The sequence below is a fragment of the Papilio polytes genome, unplaced genomic scaffold (assembly GCF_000836215.1).
Source record: "Papilio polytes unplaced genomic scaffold, Ppol_1.0 DF823934.1, whole genome shotgun sequence".
Lineage (NCBI taxonomy): Eukaryota > Metazoa > Arthropoda > Insecta > Lepidoptera > Papilionidae > Papilio > Papilio polytes.
The window spans coordinates 138,356-155,214 of NW_013525270.1; the positions used below are offsets into that span (position 1 = coordinate 138,356).

General features: G+C 32.5%; 1 protein-coding gene across 1 annotated transcript in view; it reads left to right on the top strand.

The window, feature by feature from the left end:
- LOC106101951 (flocculation protein FLO11) overlaps positions 1–16,859 on the top strand; it is a 76,356-nt gene that overhangs the window by 43,892 nt on the left and 15,605 nt on the right. Inside the window, exon 5 of the mRNA XM_013281342.1 lies at positions 2,162–2,308. Within this exon, the coding sequence (XP_013136796.1) occupies positions 2,162–2,308 (147 nt within the window). The remainder of the gene's footprint in view (positions 1–2,161; positions 2,309–16,859) is intronic.

Here is a 16,859-nt window from a genome sequence, read left to right on the forward strand (position 1 = left end):
TTCTGTACTAATTACGTTTTCAAATGCCTTTAACACGATGTGCGTGGCCGTGATAAGAATTTTACACTCAGATTAATAATGAAAAATACAATTATAAGCCAGAAAAATTATTAACAAGCAAGCATGTTGCCACCTGAAATTTGTAGATCGCGAATTGACTGTTGCCCATAGACATCTGCTACAAATAAAAAATGCAAATGCATTGCTCGCAATGTAGACTGCGAGAGGAGGGGATAGAAATTGGATATTTTATCTTTATACGCACCTGTCTAGGCATTCCACTTCCGCTTTCTACCCTTTTCATAATGATGGGAAAGGGGAGAGGACTACTACTGAATATTTCTTAACTCATGTTTAAGCCAAATATATCGTTATCTCTCAGTCTTATCCTGCTATTCTATTTGTTGTTCCGCAAGTCGTTAACTTTACGACTGATATGTTAAGATCAAATAGATTAAAATGTCTTGTGTAATGTAATGTAACGCAGGCCGTTCCTCACTTTCACTGCCACGCTACATTACCAACTTTGATATCAGGCTACATGTGCAAACGTATCAATTTACATTGTATAATTTTCCCACATGATTGTTGTATCTACAATGGTTTCGTATACAACCTTACTCTTAGTTTAAAATTTTCAATCGTTTATAATGTAAATGTAATGAATTGTTCCCACATCAACTTCCTACTAAAGCAATAATTTCAGAATCTTTGTTAGAATCGTCATATACATAGTACTACTAAGCGTGAGTTTAATTTTTATGTTTTTTTTTATAACATAAGGTGGCAAACGAGCAAGCGGTCACCTGAATCCGCCAAAATGGCAAAGCGACCGCTGCCCATAGACATCCTCAATAGCAGATGCGTTGCCTACCCTTATACGACGGAAGAGGAGACGCACAAAAAGAGGATATTTCCTCTTCCTATGCATCTCCTCCACCGCCAAATCCACTTNCCCTTCCCATCCTCTCCTTATAAGAAAAGGGTGGTAAGAGAAAGGGACTTAAATTAGGCCTCCGGCACCACACTCATCAGACGAAACACGGAATTGCTTCCATTTCACGCTTGTCTTCTGTGTGGTCGTGGTGTTACACCGGGCGTGCCGGCCCATTCGTGCTAAGATGTTAAAGCGGACACTACCACTGTTATAAGATGTTGCCAAATTAACTTAGATTTTAATTAATATTTAGGCAATTAAACAGTAAAACTAGTAACTTAAGGACATGCATAAGAAGAGACTCTCAGTATGGACAAGAGCAGGTTGATAATGACATAGAACTATAACCATATTGTATTTTTTGTTAGTAATCATTCCATTGCATATAATAGAGTAATAGTTTGAATTTTTCTCACAGATGTAATATTCTTAAGTAGCTTTGACCTATCCAAAAGTAGTTGTGAATGTTCATAGATGAACCAAGTCCTCAGTAAAATCAATTTTATTTATAGCCTAATTTATGCAATTTTTATCGTTATGTAACTTCATTAAATAAAATAATAATAAGTGCTTCTTTATTATATCGATTTGAGATACTTGATTTTAATGTTTTCAATCTACTATTACTTAAATAATCAAAATCTTTTGCTTATATAAGTTTATCGGTATTGAGCGTAAAATAGCATTCCGGAGACCTTTCTCTGGTCGGTATTATGCATGTATGCTTTGATAACCGGTAGTTAACGGAAGCTGGAGATAAAAATGTAAAGAAAGCAGGTTGGAAACGTTATGTGTAGCAAATTGCATAAAAAAATGAGATATTTTATCTTTATGATGCCGATACATTGATTGAATGTTTCTGAGTGATATATATACTACTAGCTTTCGCCCGCGACTCCGTCCGCGTGGTATTAAAAAACATAAGTAAGTAGCCTATGTGTTCTTCCATACTCTGCTCTACATCTATGCCAAATTTAATCCAGCCGTTTAGGCTACAAACTAACAAACAGCCATCCATCCATCTAAACTCGCATTTATAATATTAGTTAGATTAAATTAATTTATTAATATTATTCTAGAATATATTTTATGTAAGGGATATCGGTTTTTCTTTCTTTCTTCAAGTATACCCTTTCATCTAGCACTAGGTTAGGCAACTACTGTGAATTATTTTTAGGCAATATAAAAGTTTCTAAATAATAAATAAACAATGTTATTTTCCAGTCAAGAAGAATGGCGTGGTACAGAAGCTGTCGTCGTCCCCCGTGACAGTGCGGGCGCGCACCTCCCTCGCTCCACCTCCCTCCCCCAGGAAGCCGCCACCACACCGCGCACCAGCACAGCGGCCCAACACTTTAACTACAACTAAAGGTAAGTAGTACGCAAAAAAGTTGATTTATAGCAAAGTGGTGCCATCTATGTTTAACTATAAACAAATAGCATTTGACTTAGTGTCGAGTATCGTCGTTAGATGGCAGTGTTCTTGATAAATGAGAATATTTTAAAAATAATATTAGTAAAAAATTTTAAGTTTTAAAATGTAAAATGTTTAAAGTAAATTTATGAAATATTTCGTTTCTCTAAGATTGTGACAATCTATTTTTAACCCACATGCAATGCCATCTAGAGTTAGTTACCATAAACTAAAACAACACCATCTATTGGTAAAGCTTTAAGGTAATGATGAGTAATGCGATGTGAAGTGGATAAAATGAACGTGTAGCAGATTCGATTCCTAACTTAACAATTTGAAAAATTCAATCATTTGTTTCGGCTCTTTTACTCTATCAATTAATATTCAGAACTGGCCACTTAATTTCTGTAATATAGCGAAGTGACCGCTTCACAAAGCACCAGCAAAAAAGTAGCAAATGTGTTGTTTATTCTTACTGGACAGACATAAAAAGGGTACTTGTATATTCCGCTCAGCCCTTCCTCCTTAAAAATAATTACAATTATAGGAGTACAGTATAGGAGTACAGTATAGGAGTACAATTGTCGGAGATTTATTAATTTTAAACTATTAAACGATAATTTATTAAATTTTATTGTTTTTACCTAAAAATAAGATACCTTAAAATAAGGTCGTTTGTTCAAATATGGGAAATACAAAAGCACAACCGTAACGTATTCATATACATTTTTGTTACGTTACTTATGTATGGTTATACATTTATTGCCGGCGATTAAAAAGATAATACAAATGAATTTTAATTGTCTCAGTTACGTGTTCACACGCTTACGTAATTTCATTATTGTGGTATACGCAACTTTATAATTAAAAACTTCGTGCGGAATCTCCGTGTACTTTAATTCCAAAAGTACTTTGAACGACAGAGCGAATCGAAATCGTAACCAAATAAAAAACAATGCGACATTAAAATCACACATGAACAGTTATCCTGTATTACGTAGATTAAGTGTAATTCGAAACGTGTTAAAGTACCGTGCGATAAATTTTAACGCTTGAAATTGAAGCTTTATGTAAAACATGCACAGAACGTTGTCCAATGAAAGTTCGTGTCTGAAGAAAGTGTACGCCAAGCATAGACGAAGGCACGACGGACACTGTTGTGCGCGCATCCGAACGGTTATGACAAAAAACTGTTAGTGCATTTGGAGCGCTCCAATTTTCGTTCGAAATTTAAATTTAAAAAAAGATCACCGAAAAGTTTTTAAGCGAATTTATTTACATCATAGACAATTCTTTGTAATTGGCTTGCAATTTAATAAAAATAGAATAGTGCATTTGCCGTGTTGTTTTTTTTTTAATTGTTGTTAATGATTACCTTAATCGGGAACAATTAACGTGATTCTGATTTATTATTTACGTGTGTTTATGAATCGATTGTGTTATTTTTCGATTCTGTTGTTCGAAACATGAGTCCGTTAAATAAAATCGTGTCGCTTTTCCAACCGAACTCGAAAAGTAATCGCAAGAATTCCTTGTTACATCAAAAGATATTTTCCAGCGAATTGAATATTCGTAGTGATGTCGAGGACTTGAAATATAAGTGGGGTACTTTAAATGGGTATTGTGGTGCTAAAGGTGAGTATTTCGACTCATACATTAATTAAAACTTTATTTTAATTATAACTATTAAAAGACACACACCAGGGCTCTAAATATACAAAATTAGAATTTAAAATATTTTTACCGTCAATATTTAAAAACTACACTTTGAAAAAAATATGTAATTATGTTTTTCAATTATGTACATTTCTTAATTTGTTAAATTTAATAATAAACACTTTTGTAATATAAAATTGCTTAGTCACTAGGTTAGTTGCTGAATTGCCTCATGCACCCGTAACATGAATATTTGTAAATACATACTAGAAACGATCTATGTTATAACCTATCACAATACAAATCAATTAATACGTTTGTCAACAAGTTTTCATAAAATACATTTATATTAATAATGAAAAATGCACGTAGTCTTGAATATGCACGTTCGAATAACTGCATCTTTTGAGAATAAGATGATTTGTACTACTTTGTGTATTTGTTAAATCAATTATTTTAAATAGAAAATATTTCTAAAAACTTGTAGTTTATTCAGTTGTTACTCATCTCGAATTTCCAACGAACTTGGAAACAGTACTTAAGCTGAAATGAAATTGTTGAATTATTATATTTAAGACACTAAAGTAAGACAAAAAAGGCGTCTGTTACTGTAAATAAAATAGGTTAAAGTGTCGCGATTGTATAGTAATCAATTCTTTTTTTGAATATTCTTAAATAATATAATGCTATATTGTGGTTTAACTACAGTAATCTTACTTCAATATTAATATTATAAATGCGAAAGATTAGATGGATGGATGTTTATTAGAGTTTGTACCCTAAGCCGCTGAACAGATCTCGATGAAATTTGGCATGAATGTAGATGATAATCTGGAAGATCATATAGGCTACTCACTTTTGTTTTTTTTTAATCTACGCGGTCGGAGTCGCGGGCGAAAGCTAGTTTCATAATAAATTAACCTGCAAATAATAGAGTTATTTTTAATTAATAAAACCGCGTGCGTAGTAAATCTGCAAACGTTTAAACAGTCTTGCGTTATGTTAATGTCCTAAAAAAAGAATATTGCAGACTCTGAAATTATCTGAAAGGGCGTCTTAAAAGCGAAGCCCATCAGTGTCTATCAATGTCCCGAGCGGAAACGCATAAGATTCGTAATGCTTGACCATTGTGGGTGGTATTCGATTCATTAACTCGATGTTCCGATTATTCGATTTTTGTTTATCGCTTTCATTGAATGTTTACACAAAAAATTGCCGACACTTCCTCGTTACACTTAAATCGATTATAGTCGATGCGTCGAAATAATTGCTTGTTATGTGTTTGGAATGTCTAGTGACGTTTTTTCGTTTTATTTTTTTATCAAATATATAAATTGTCTGGACTGGATATAAGACTTTAATCATTGTAGGTAGATCAAATGCTAAGCTAGTTTTTTGGTTGTTAAGTATTAAAAATAGATAAAGCCTTAAGTCTGAGCCGTATATAACTTGAACTAATACAATCTTGACAAGACCAATAAAAATGTCTGCTTTTACGCTGCGATTCGCATGGCAAGGAACAGCACCGGATACATCCATTTGCTAGAGACAATCCATCAAAGTCGTGGGTGGCGTTTTTATTTTGACATATATTGTAGACTTACTAGTGTTTGTATGACTTACAGTCGTTATTTGAAAGTAGTAAGCGTATAAGACTAAACATATAACAAAATGCCGATAAATTTACTGTTAGTTGTAAAACGTATTGTAAGCAATAAGATACAAATATTACTCTAACTTTCTCTCAGAATTATTACATCTATATAAGGCTACGTATTTAGAGATAGATTCTATTGCTTTTACACAATTAAAACTATAGAAAAAAATATTACAATACTTGAATGTTTTCTATATGATACAGTTTCAAATGTTATTGGCCTATTGTTCACCTCATGTGAGACGTTTTTTGCACTTGTATTTTTTGCAGCGGCCGCGTTCCACGCAAAATTGTGAGAAAGCGCGAACGGTAGTTATTTTATCGAAACTTTCTAACTTTAGCTGCTATGATTTAGTACTAACGTCTGATGTTTCTACCAGCTAGATGTTAAATAATTAGAAAAATCTTTACGATCATAATATTTTTTTCCTTTAACTACGTTTTTACAATTTTTACGACTAGAAACGTTCTTGTATGTTATATTCATTAAAATAAGTTGCATGTAAAAGTTACTAGTACTTTTTATGTTAAATAGATGTTTTCTACAACGGCCTATATTATTACTAACATATGGGCTATAATTTTCTACCAAGTTTACATGTTGCGGCAAAGGGGCGTTACCAGAATTTTCATAAAACTCCAATTTACCGTACAATGTCCGTACATTGTTTAATTAGGTAATGAAGATTTACTTTCGTTTACTTTAATTGCATAATACGGTATTAAAATTTATAATTTGGACTAACTGATTTTTGAAAGCAAATATTATATTAACTTTTCCATGTAACAAAATACAAATGTAGTCTCAAAATGAGCTTTTGAATTCATGCAGTTTTGTAATAAATTTCATATATTTAGTACGATTATTGTAGTATTCTAATTTCTCATCATGTTTTAACAGCTTCAGCTGTCATCAATCAAAAGTAGGTTTAAAACTAACCACGAGTAATTATGCTAACTGGACAGCAATTTAGTTTATGTTTACCAAAAATATATTCAAAATTCAATTTGTTAAAAAGTTATAAATAACATAAATATGCAAATTCAATCTAACATGTTGCTAACTGACAATTTGCATCCTCACGAACGTTCGCCAAAATACGATGGCAATAAAAATTGTCTGCCGTTAATCTTTTTGTAACTGTTATGTAACCCACACAAAAGTCGGAAATCACCGGTCGATTTGCATTTTGAAACCGGTTGATTCGTGCCGATACTCGTGGGTGGATGTTCCTTTTAATAGAAGAAAGTGTGTTATGCTGTCTGTGTCCTAATGATCATGATGCTGACTGTACATAATACATAATTACAATTTGCTTAAAGAGTACTCTGTACATCTTCAGTGTTTGTTCTCTATCTTTTTTATCCTATGAGATTTTACTCTCATATTTTTTTACATAAATGCTTATATTAGTGAATATAGATGATACTAGTTAGTTTTTAATATTTTGTAGTTTGTATTCATTTGTTTAAATTCTTGCATAATAATGCATATCCCCAAAATTGCACATTATTATGAATTACTGTTAATCACAATACTTCCACTAGCAGTGGGTAAAAAGGCGTTGGTTATCGGAAACCAAAATCTATTAAGGTTGATTGTGTGGCCTCAGTTTGGTTGTCATCGCGTTGTCAGATCTCTTCCTCATATAAACGAGCGTTTCAAAGCACATCTCCGGGAATTCCATCAGGCGGCACTCCCACGTTTTATTTATTACTTCCTCGCCTCACCTTCTCTAATTGTTCTAGGAATGCCGTGGAAAGCGTTAAATTGATTCGCCCGTTGATACGTTCGTTTAAATTTATTTTGTTAACTAATTTCCGCAACTATCTAACGAAGCGTGGAAGGCAGAGATATTCGATGACCCCGATGTAAATTCCTGATTCATAAATTTAAATGAAATTAAAGAGATTATGTCATTTAAATGTAAGATGAATGAATGTTATGAAATTTTAGACTTAAGACTGACTTATGTGTGAGAAAAACAAACAAGCAAGTTAAGCACGGACAGCAAAATTTGAAGTGTAACTCCGACGATTTGAATACATACTCCTAAGTTTACAAGGAAATAAATTACTGAACAGGTAAGCAATTAAGACATAACAGTCAATATACTGCTCATTAGCAGGTTTGTTGCTCTTTGAGATCCATATACGGATGTTGTGGCTCACGTTCCCTTTTTGATACTCTACCAATTATAGCGTTTTGCTCTATAAATACGTCTTTGTTTTAGATTTATGTTTAGGATATTTTTCAAGTTTGATTTAAAGTGTCGTTCCTTTTATCAAGCATATAGAGCGATAGAAAGAATATTCTTTGTCTTGAAAAAAAAAAAGCGTTTTGTACTGCTCGGGAACTTGATGCAGAATGGAATATATGACCCTAAAGTTTCAAGACAATCCGAGTTTGCTACTCAGCTATCACTTTTAAATTATTCACTATAGATTTTACGTTCTCCATATAGGAACTGTAATTTAATTTGTTTTGCGATGCTTTCAAAACATCGTGGTTACGAGATATCTTCCACACCTACGCAAGTTGTTGTGTTTTCTAATTTGTCATCTGACTAATGTATTTTAATTCTTAGAAATTGTCACTGAATAAATAAGAGCATTATGTTGACTGTTTTTGCAAAAAAGTGTTTTTACTTTTATGTAATTGTACTTAAATTTTATTGGTTTTATTCCGTACCTAAAGTGTTTAAAAACACCAGTGTATAAAGTACTAGCTATTGCTCGTGACTTCGTACGCGTGAATAAAAATAATAAAAAACATAGCCTATGTTACTCACACATAAATTACCTTTCTAATGGTGAAAACATTTTTAAAATCGGTCCAGTGGTTTTTGAGTTATTTCAATACATACAAAAATACAAATCTTTTCTCTTTACAATATTAGTATAGATAAATTATAAGTTGTAAAAAACCTCCGGCATATAATAATGACGTTTTGTTTTTCTTTATATTTGTTATGCCAATGTTCAGTAAATTTCACTTAAAATACATGTTCAATAAAAATTATAAGCTGAATAGTTCGTTTAAAATTTTGTCGTATGTAGAAATTGTGTTGCTCAATCCTTTTGCCTCAACACGTGGGTGTATTACTTGTTATCGTTTTGGTTTCTTTTTTTACATATGTGTCATTGCAGTTAGGATGTTGTTGGCGGTATGAAACAAATCTTGTTTTTTTTTTCATTTTAATTACATTTAAATTTCAACAAGGATGACCCGTTTTTGTGATTTTGAAAACTGGTACCGGGCATTTACTAGTAACCAAAGAGATTTAAAATTAATTGATGACCACCAGGAGACTTGAATAAGTTAAAGAGTAACTTAGGTCAAAGCTTTTAGAGCTCTATCTTCCTTAATATTCACGAGATTCAAGTTTCAATTTACTCAATAAATTCATATGAAAACTTTATTCCAATTAATGTTTTATATTTGACAGTTGTAGTTATGCATTTATACAAATAACAAAAATCCTTTGTTCTTTGGGATCGTTATTTTAACCTACTGAGGTATCGATTTTTTAAAGTGGCTTTACGATTAAAGCGCAAACAAATGAAGCCGGTACCACATTATCACATTAAACTGTACTTAAAAAGGTTAAGTAGCGATAATAAAAAAGTTTACGCACTTCAGTCTTGATAATCTGACTAAAGACGTACGCGCCAGCAGTCGGAAGTGTTTAGTTCATTTTGGCACTAAAAGCATTAAAGTGCAGCGATATATCAATCGGTCTCCACTCGTGCGGCCGCCAGATGCTGGTTTTATCGCTTCTGGCTAGTTCTCAAGTGGTGAAAACCCATTATAGGATATTATGCGTACCGAGGTGTACGCAGATAAAGGATATTTTTGCATATACACGAGCGAAACAGAGTCTTCTTATCAAATACATTATTCACCTTAAACGTTAAGGTAGAAGTGGATCAATTAGTTTGTGCGTTACGTTGTAATTGTAAATTGAATTGTGTATTTATGAACGCTTGCTTAATAGATGGCATGTGCTGAAGTAACAACTACAATCTTCAAACCTGACAACTTCTTAATTAACTTGACCTGTAATAAGTGTCACAGTCGATGTTACCGATTTCTAATATATTCATAGAGTAATTAATAGATACATAATTTACATGTGCCGATGTTACGACTATGTTGAAGCTATTAAATTACATAATTCAAGTTATGTATTCGATTTAATGACATCGTTATAAATGATGTGTACAAAATGTAATACGTTTGGGTTTTTGTAATTATTTATCAATTAATTTTATAGTGGTTTAGCATCGACTTTAAGGTTGCATGGTTTATATGTTATTGAAATGTGAAGAAAAGTGTTAATGATTATTGCATTTAAAACTAGATGGCGTTAGCATATTCAATAAAGAACTAGATTTGTTGTTAATTTGTAATATACCAAGAGTATTAGAAAAGTAAATTGTACTTTCAATGTACCTCGCACAAATTAAAAATGTCATATAGCTGTTTAACCCGTATCCAAGTATTTTCCATCAAAACTGTCCGTACTTTCGATTCCTATACGGGTACTACCGGAATGTAGCGTAAGCTTTTTTATGTTAGCATTTGCTTTTATGTTTATGGTGGGTTGTAATAAAACATGAAATAAAACAGATCGAGATACTAATCGACGTCGATTCTTTGCCAAATTGTTGGGTTACAAATGTTATATGCTATTAAAATCAAACCATTTGCATGTATATAAGTAAGAATTGATTCGAAAACTACAGCAGTAAGTTTTATGTAATAACAAATGATTGTTATTTCCATTACATTATAATACAGTGCGTATTCATTGCTGAAATGTTGTACAATCTGTACTTTAACCCAATTGTTTTTACATCAGATTTTAATGTAACATAACCTAAAATAATTTTGAAGGTAACCTGCTTCAAGTGGTTGATACTCTTTGTAGGTTTTGTTTACTTGTTTTGGTATGTTATGTATTACATTTCTGACTTAACTCCTCTCTTTTGCCTAGTATAATTATTCTGGTGTTGTTTAAATTAGTTCGCTGTACATTTACTTTAGTTTAATGCACGTATAATCCCAATCAAATTTGATGAACGAATTGCGTTGATACTTACACTAACAACGCTCTTGACACAATACATCGTTGTTAATTGATGGTAACACGAGCTGTAGGACAATGCGCTAAAATTGTCTTTGTCCTATACTAAAATAGATTTTATAACTACAGCTAACAATTACACTGCCATAAAGTTAATATGGTAACCGTTGGTTTACACTGATCACTAACACATTGTCATACATCTAGTCCTTTAAAAAAAGACATAATATCTTTACTAAAATTCTCACGCCAGTGAAAACTACAAAATTAGTAGGAAAGTACTGTCCTGGCTTCTATCAAGCATCAAGCAACCTTGATTCATTATAGAATTCGTCAAAATTATGTTGATATTTTGACTGCATTTTTTCATTGTTTTCTGTTTTAATTCTTTAAATCAATTCGTGGAATCGTAAAAATTTACACAGAAAACGTTTACAGGTAAAACGAATTCTTTAACAGTTTTATTTGTAGTCTTCAATAAAACATTGCTCCGCCGGGAGCATTTGTTTTTTAACTACGACTATTTGACAAATTAGTTAAGAATAGAATTACTGTTCGTTTTACGGTCTTTTTTTATTTCGCTACCGTTTGAGTGTGAATGTTAGATTTTTATTATTGGAACAATAGGTGTAATAAAAGTGTTTTACTTCCTAATATTTATCTTATTTGATTTATATTGTTGGATCTTGAACGTGGCAACAATTTTTATTGTATCGTATAAGCTGGTGCATGGCTTCTGGTTGTCTAGACGTATAAATAACGAGTAGCATTCTTATCGTCTAGAATTACAACTGTGTGACTAAGTATCAGTGTAACTACATTTATTTTTCTTTTTTATAGACCTGTATTCCTATCTGAAATCGTTTCCTTCTATTTACATTTATCGCTAATTCTTTAAATATACTTTTAGCAATCCTGTGTTCAATTTTGTTCGTTGTCCAGCACAATTTCAAGACCTTTACCGTCAGTTAAACCTTTGTTTCAGTTGCTGCTTTAGAAATTCATTTAAAAACAGTACGTTACATTGTACTCGTAGATGCAGTGTCTCGCCTTGTTGTTTCAATGTCACTCCCAATCAATCATTGGTCCATCACTTGCATTTTGGCGGCGACGCGCAGTTCCGTCCGACAAGGGACTATTTACGTACCTTTCATTAGTTCTTGGAAGTAATGCCGCGAGGAAGTGAGGTTTTTGTATCGGAAACCGATGTGCGCGTGTTCCTTTTTTATCCTGTCTCCTGCGCCCTGGGAGACACACCTTATCCTGTAACCGTTTAGTACCGGCGATTTCTATTTGCTCTTGCAATCTGTCCAACACAATACGGTTTTCGTCAATCGCCGGAAATTAAATTTAAACGTTCAATCTCACGGCCTTCATATTTTAATCGTAAATGCTCTGTTGTTCGATATTTATGCGTTATTGTTGAAAACTACCACGTGTTTTATAGCTGGTATATTTTAATATGAATCGGCTTTAGAAAGAAATTTATGTCGTTCGCAAAACGGACTGGCTATAATAACGCTTGTAACAGGTATAAGGAACGCTGTAAAATATGTATTATTCGATTCACTATTATGTATTACCCATATTTGTCTTAAATTGATCTAAAGCGATGTTTTTATATGTTTAATTTTTAACATTTCGTATTGTGGAATTTATTAACATGTGTTAATTGTTTTACAAATCTTCTATTTAGAATACGTTCTATTTTAAAATACTACTTTTAAAAAGCTAGATCTAATAGTTGTGAGTTTAGTTTTATTTTTAAAGCCAGATCCAGACCTTGAGTTTGTCTGTTTTAGCCGTGAATTGCTTTCGTTTCCCGCGGGAATGCAAATAGCTCGTTTGATCTTCGATTTAACTTCAATAGACGCTAAAGAGTTTTCAACCTCGTACTTTGCTGTTGCTGTACGTCTACTGTCTTTAATATTGGCTCTAAAAGGATTAATTATTATTATTTCCTTTGTATGATAAGTAGTTTCTTTTTTAATTACATCAAAATTTTGTATGATGTTATATGGTGGCCTAAATAATTGTTTATTACAATATTACAACAAAGTAACGTACTTGTTTATGTATTCTATTTAATTTTGGCAGTGCTAATATTGCAGTCATGATTATCATCAAATGTATATGCGCTTTATATTTTAAGTGGAATATCTCGATATTTCTATGTTGTTTAGACTTCCCAGTTCCTTTATACTGTTTTCAGCAAGAATTATGTTGAGTTATGGTCCGGGTGAGGCCAATTCTGCTGGTTATTCGTACACATCCGTTCACAAACGTGCGTCGACTTTGAATTATTGTGCTGCTACTGTTCTACATCATCTAAATATCGTTTAAGAAACCATAATACTAAGAGCTCTGTACTCTATAAATGTTTTGTCTTTGATTTTATATTTCCTTCCTATTATGCAATATTGATATAAAGATGTAATATCAAAGATGATGTTCTATCTCATCTTGTTTAAAATTATCACGTAATGTTTTATAATCTATGGATACATGTTGGAGAACTTTGATAATTGATATGTGCGTCAAGAACGTGACTTTTGTTTATGATATTTGAATCATTGTGTACATTTGATCGATCTATAAGAAATGGATAACGCAATCTCTTTGACTCCAGACATAACACTAACAACCCATAGTTTTTCACATTTTTTTTGTTTTAGATATTTTAATTTGTTTCAAAACTAAAGAAACACATTTTCTACAATTATCTCAATTTAAATTTGAAACAAAATGAACTTATTTCCTTTGTAATGTTAAATGTAAATTATTTTTGTTGTAATTATTAACATAGTTGCAAGTAAGCTTTGCATATGTGACCTTTCCCTTGGCATTTATTTTCGAAAGTTTTGTCCTTTGGAAGGCACGTTATCGTGTCTGGGTTAGAACTACTTCTCAAATTTACCTCTCATAATTATAACTATGCAATAGCAATCAAGATACTTCTATCGAAATCTCCATTTTTGTAGTGACAATCATAGAAAGTAATAAAGCGACCATATGATCGGTTATTGCGTTCCCGTTTTGTAAAGTCTGTAAAGTAACAGTCTTAACATTTGTACGGATAAGCAGTATTTAGTCGATTAATTAGAAACGAAATCTTGAGAAATATGGTTTAGAACAAAACAAATACGATAAAGTACTTAATGGCAGTAGTTTCCGCTTAGCAACTTCTTAGATAGAATAATAAGCATTCCTTGTTTCTTTACACGGATTTATCAGAGCATATCTGTCCCTGTGCTATTAGCAACTACTTATACTAACCTCTATATCTTCACTAAGTGCTTCTTTAAGATTATCTGTATAGTTTAGACGATAATATGGTGTTTTCAATATAATTTAATTGTTAGTGTCGGTTACGGCTCTAGACATTTTAGTTATCGTTAGTTTTACCGCTGCTATTAGCTAAACGACAACTAAGCATACGACTGTTAGGTCAACGGTTTATATAAAGGGTTTTATATTGCACACGTAAAAACGGTGAAACGTAACAGGTTAACGTTTCGGTGACTGTGAAATTAGTTACGGAGCTGCTGTATGCATATTCATAATTGCATAGCTATGTGCGGCAAACGGTGAACGTGAACGTTAACGGTGCAGTTGTGCCGGTGCGTGCGCACGCGCCGCGCCCGCGACGCCATGCAGACAGGTGCATGCAAGCAGAATAGTTTTTTCTTGTATTGAATTGTATGTCTCTAATACGTTAGAGAGAGGGCTATAAAATACATTCACGGTTATGAATAGTTTATACCTTTGTAGTTTAAAAATCTTCTAACTGACCCATAGAAACATTTAGTAGATGGCTAAGTTGTTAACGGAATATAAAATGAGCACTAGTCCACATTGAATTTACTTAGGCAGTAAGACTACAAAACATGTTCTAGACTCGAATATAACGATAATAGGAAAATGTCGCAATTTTTATTTATTTTTTCGCTTGCAATATTATGTCTTCCTACAAAAGTATTGAGACATAACATAAAGTATTTTCTACAGGGTTGTATGTTAACTGATTGTAAACATTAAAACGTGTATAGATACTAATGCCTAAATGTAGCGTTTAACTAATTAATGATGCGGAGAGATTTCTCGCGAGATTCTTTTTACTTTTGGTGTGTTTGAAACCCGATGTTCCTTAACTTAGGAGATCAACTTTCCTGCCACATGTAGAAAGGAAAAAACTCGTTCAAAGAAATGAACAGCTTTAACTAGGAAATGTCTCTTTTAATGTAGTGATGTAACTCTACTACTTATAAAATCCAGAAGTGATTAATGTGTTTTATAAATCTGATGTCGTTTTGCGCTTCTATCACCAGTTACTATATTACATTTTCTTTGAAGTTAATAACTAACTAAGAGAAGCAAATTTTAACAATCAAGAGTATAATTTTTTTACCTAATACTTCTTTAGAATATCAAAAAGTGGCTCCACTTCTGTCTTTATTGCGTATTTATCATACGAGTATTTCTCTTACGCACGAATCACTCATAAAAATCTAAATTTAGCAATGCGTAGTGCAAGGGTATAAGTGTCAATGGCGTTTGAGAAATTGAACAGAATGTTGCCAAACTTTTTCTTATAGCCGTTAAAATGTTCGTAAAATAGTTTTGAAAGGTGTTGAAATTAAATAACGCAGTTTCAAAACTGCATCGTGTGATTTAAGTTGAACAGTTTTTACTTAATTTTGTAAGGCGTGCCTAATTAATCAGCACCCACAATTATAAAGTTTACTTAGTTGAATTTCGCTTTTAGTTTATTGAATAGTTCCCATTTTGCTCATCCTCTGCAAGAAGGAACATACGAGTATGAGTAGAGTACCTTACGCTTTCTATATTCATTCGCATCTACTTTTTACCTTACCTCTACCGGTAAATATGTAAAAGTACCTATGAAAATATGGCACCACATGAATTGTTCCTGTGGTTAACACGTTCAGTGCCAGCGACATTCTCATAGGAAAAAATCGTTATAGTATGGAATGTGTTAGCGGTACTTTACTCGTATTTGGTTTATTTTCTTTTTTAACAATAAAAAAGGACGGATGTATCCACAATTATGCAACACTATATGATGATGGAATAAGAAAGGTGACTTTCCTTCAACTTAAGTAATTACTATAGGAAGTATTACGTTGCTGCGTCTTTATATTACTTCCTACTTTAGGAACTCTAAAGTGAAATGGGATTGAAGAAAGACATCAATCTTTTCATCATCATTAAATAAGGAAAATAATTATGTGTAAATAACTATTCTTGAATTTGCAAATATAATTTATAAACTGTGTAGTTAACGAATCTGCTAATTTTATACATAACAGTTGCGTGTGATTGGTAAAAAGTAGTATCTACATTTATATTTGTAACGATGTACAATCTTTGCAGTAATCATGAATTTAAATACTTCTATTCGAACGTCGCACACGCATGGTTGCTTGCGAACAAAGATCTGCAAAATTCTAACTCGCGTTCTAAGTGTAAAGAAAGTCAGTTTCCAATGTGTGTACTTTGTACGCACGGTGGCCGCGGACCGGAACGGACTACAATTTACTGGTGATTCCGCACTTTGCAGTTTATTAAGATAGATGAGATATTGGATGTCATTTATGGCGAGAAGAACAATTAGAGAGAATATTTTCACGTTTGCATTAATGTGTGTTAATAGTGTGTCGGATATGCATGAGGGAGAACTTTATAAATTTCACTATGTCCAGTTGGTTTGAATTTCGCCTTGGAGTAATTTTATTTCTTTTTTTAGGGTTAGTAAATTATTTACAAATGATTACTTTGTTTAATCGTTATTTAATATGTTCTAAGTAGAACTAGACATGTTTTTTTTCACGTGTTCGTCTTACTAGATGATAATAGTATAATGTTTTCTTAACATTTCGATTTATTGTAATTATTTTAATATAACTATTTTTCCTATCTACGTACGGAAGTAACGGATGTTATGCTTAGCGTACATATACACTTCACGGTAGTTTCCGGTGCTCTTTCGCCGAGTCTAAGCTGAACCCGTTAATGGCTGCAGTCTCGGCGACGCCTTACGTGACAATAAATATACGGCTACCGAGACTACTAAGTTGCCAACTT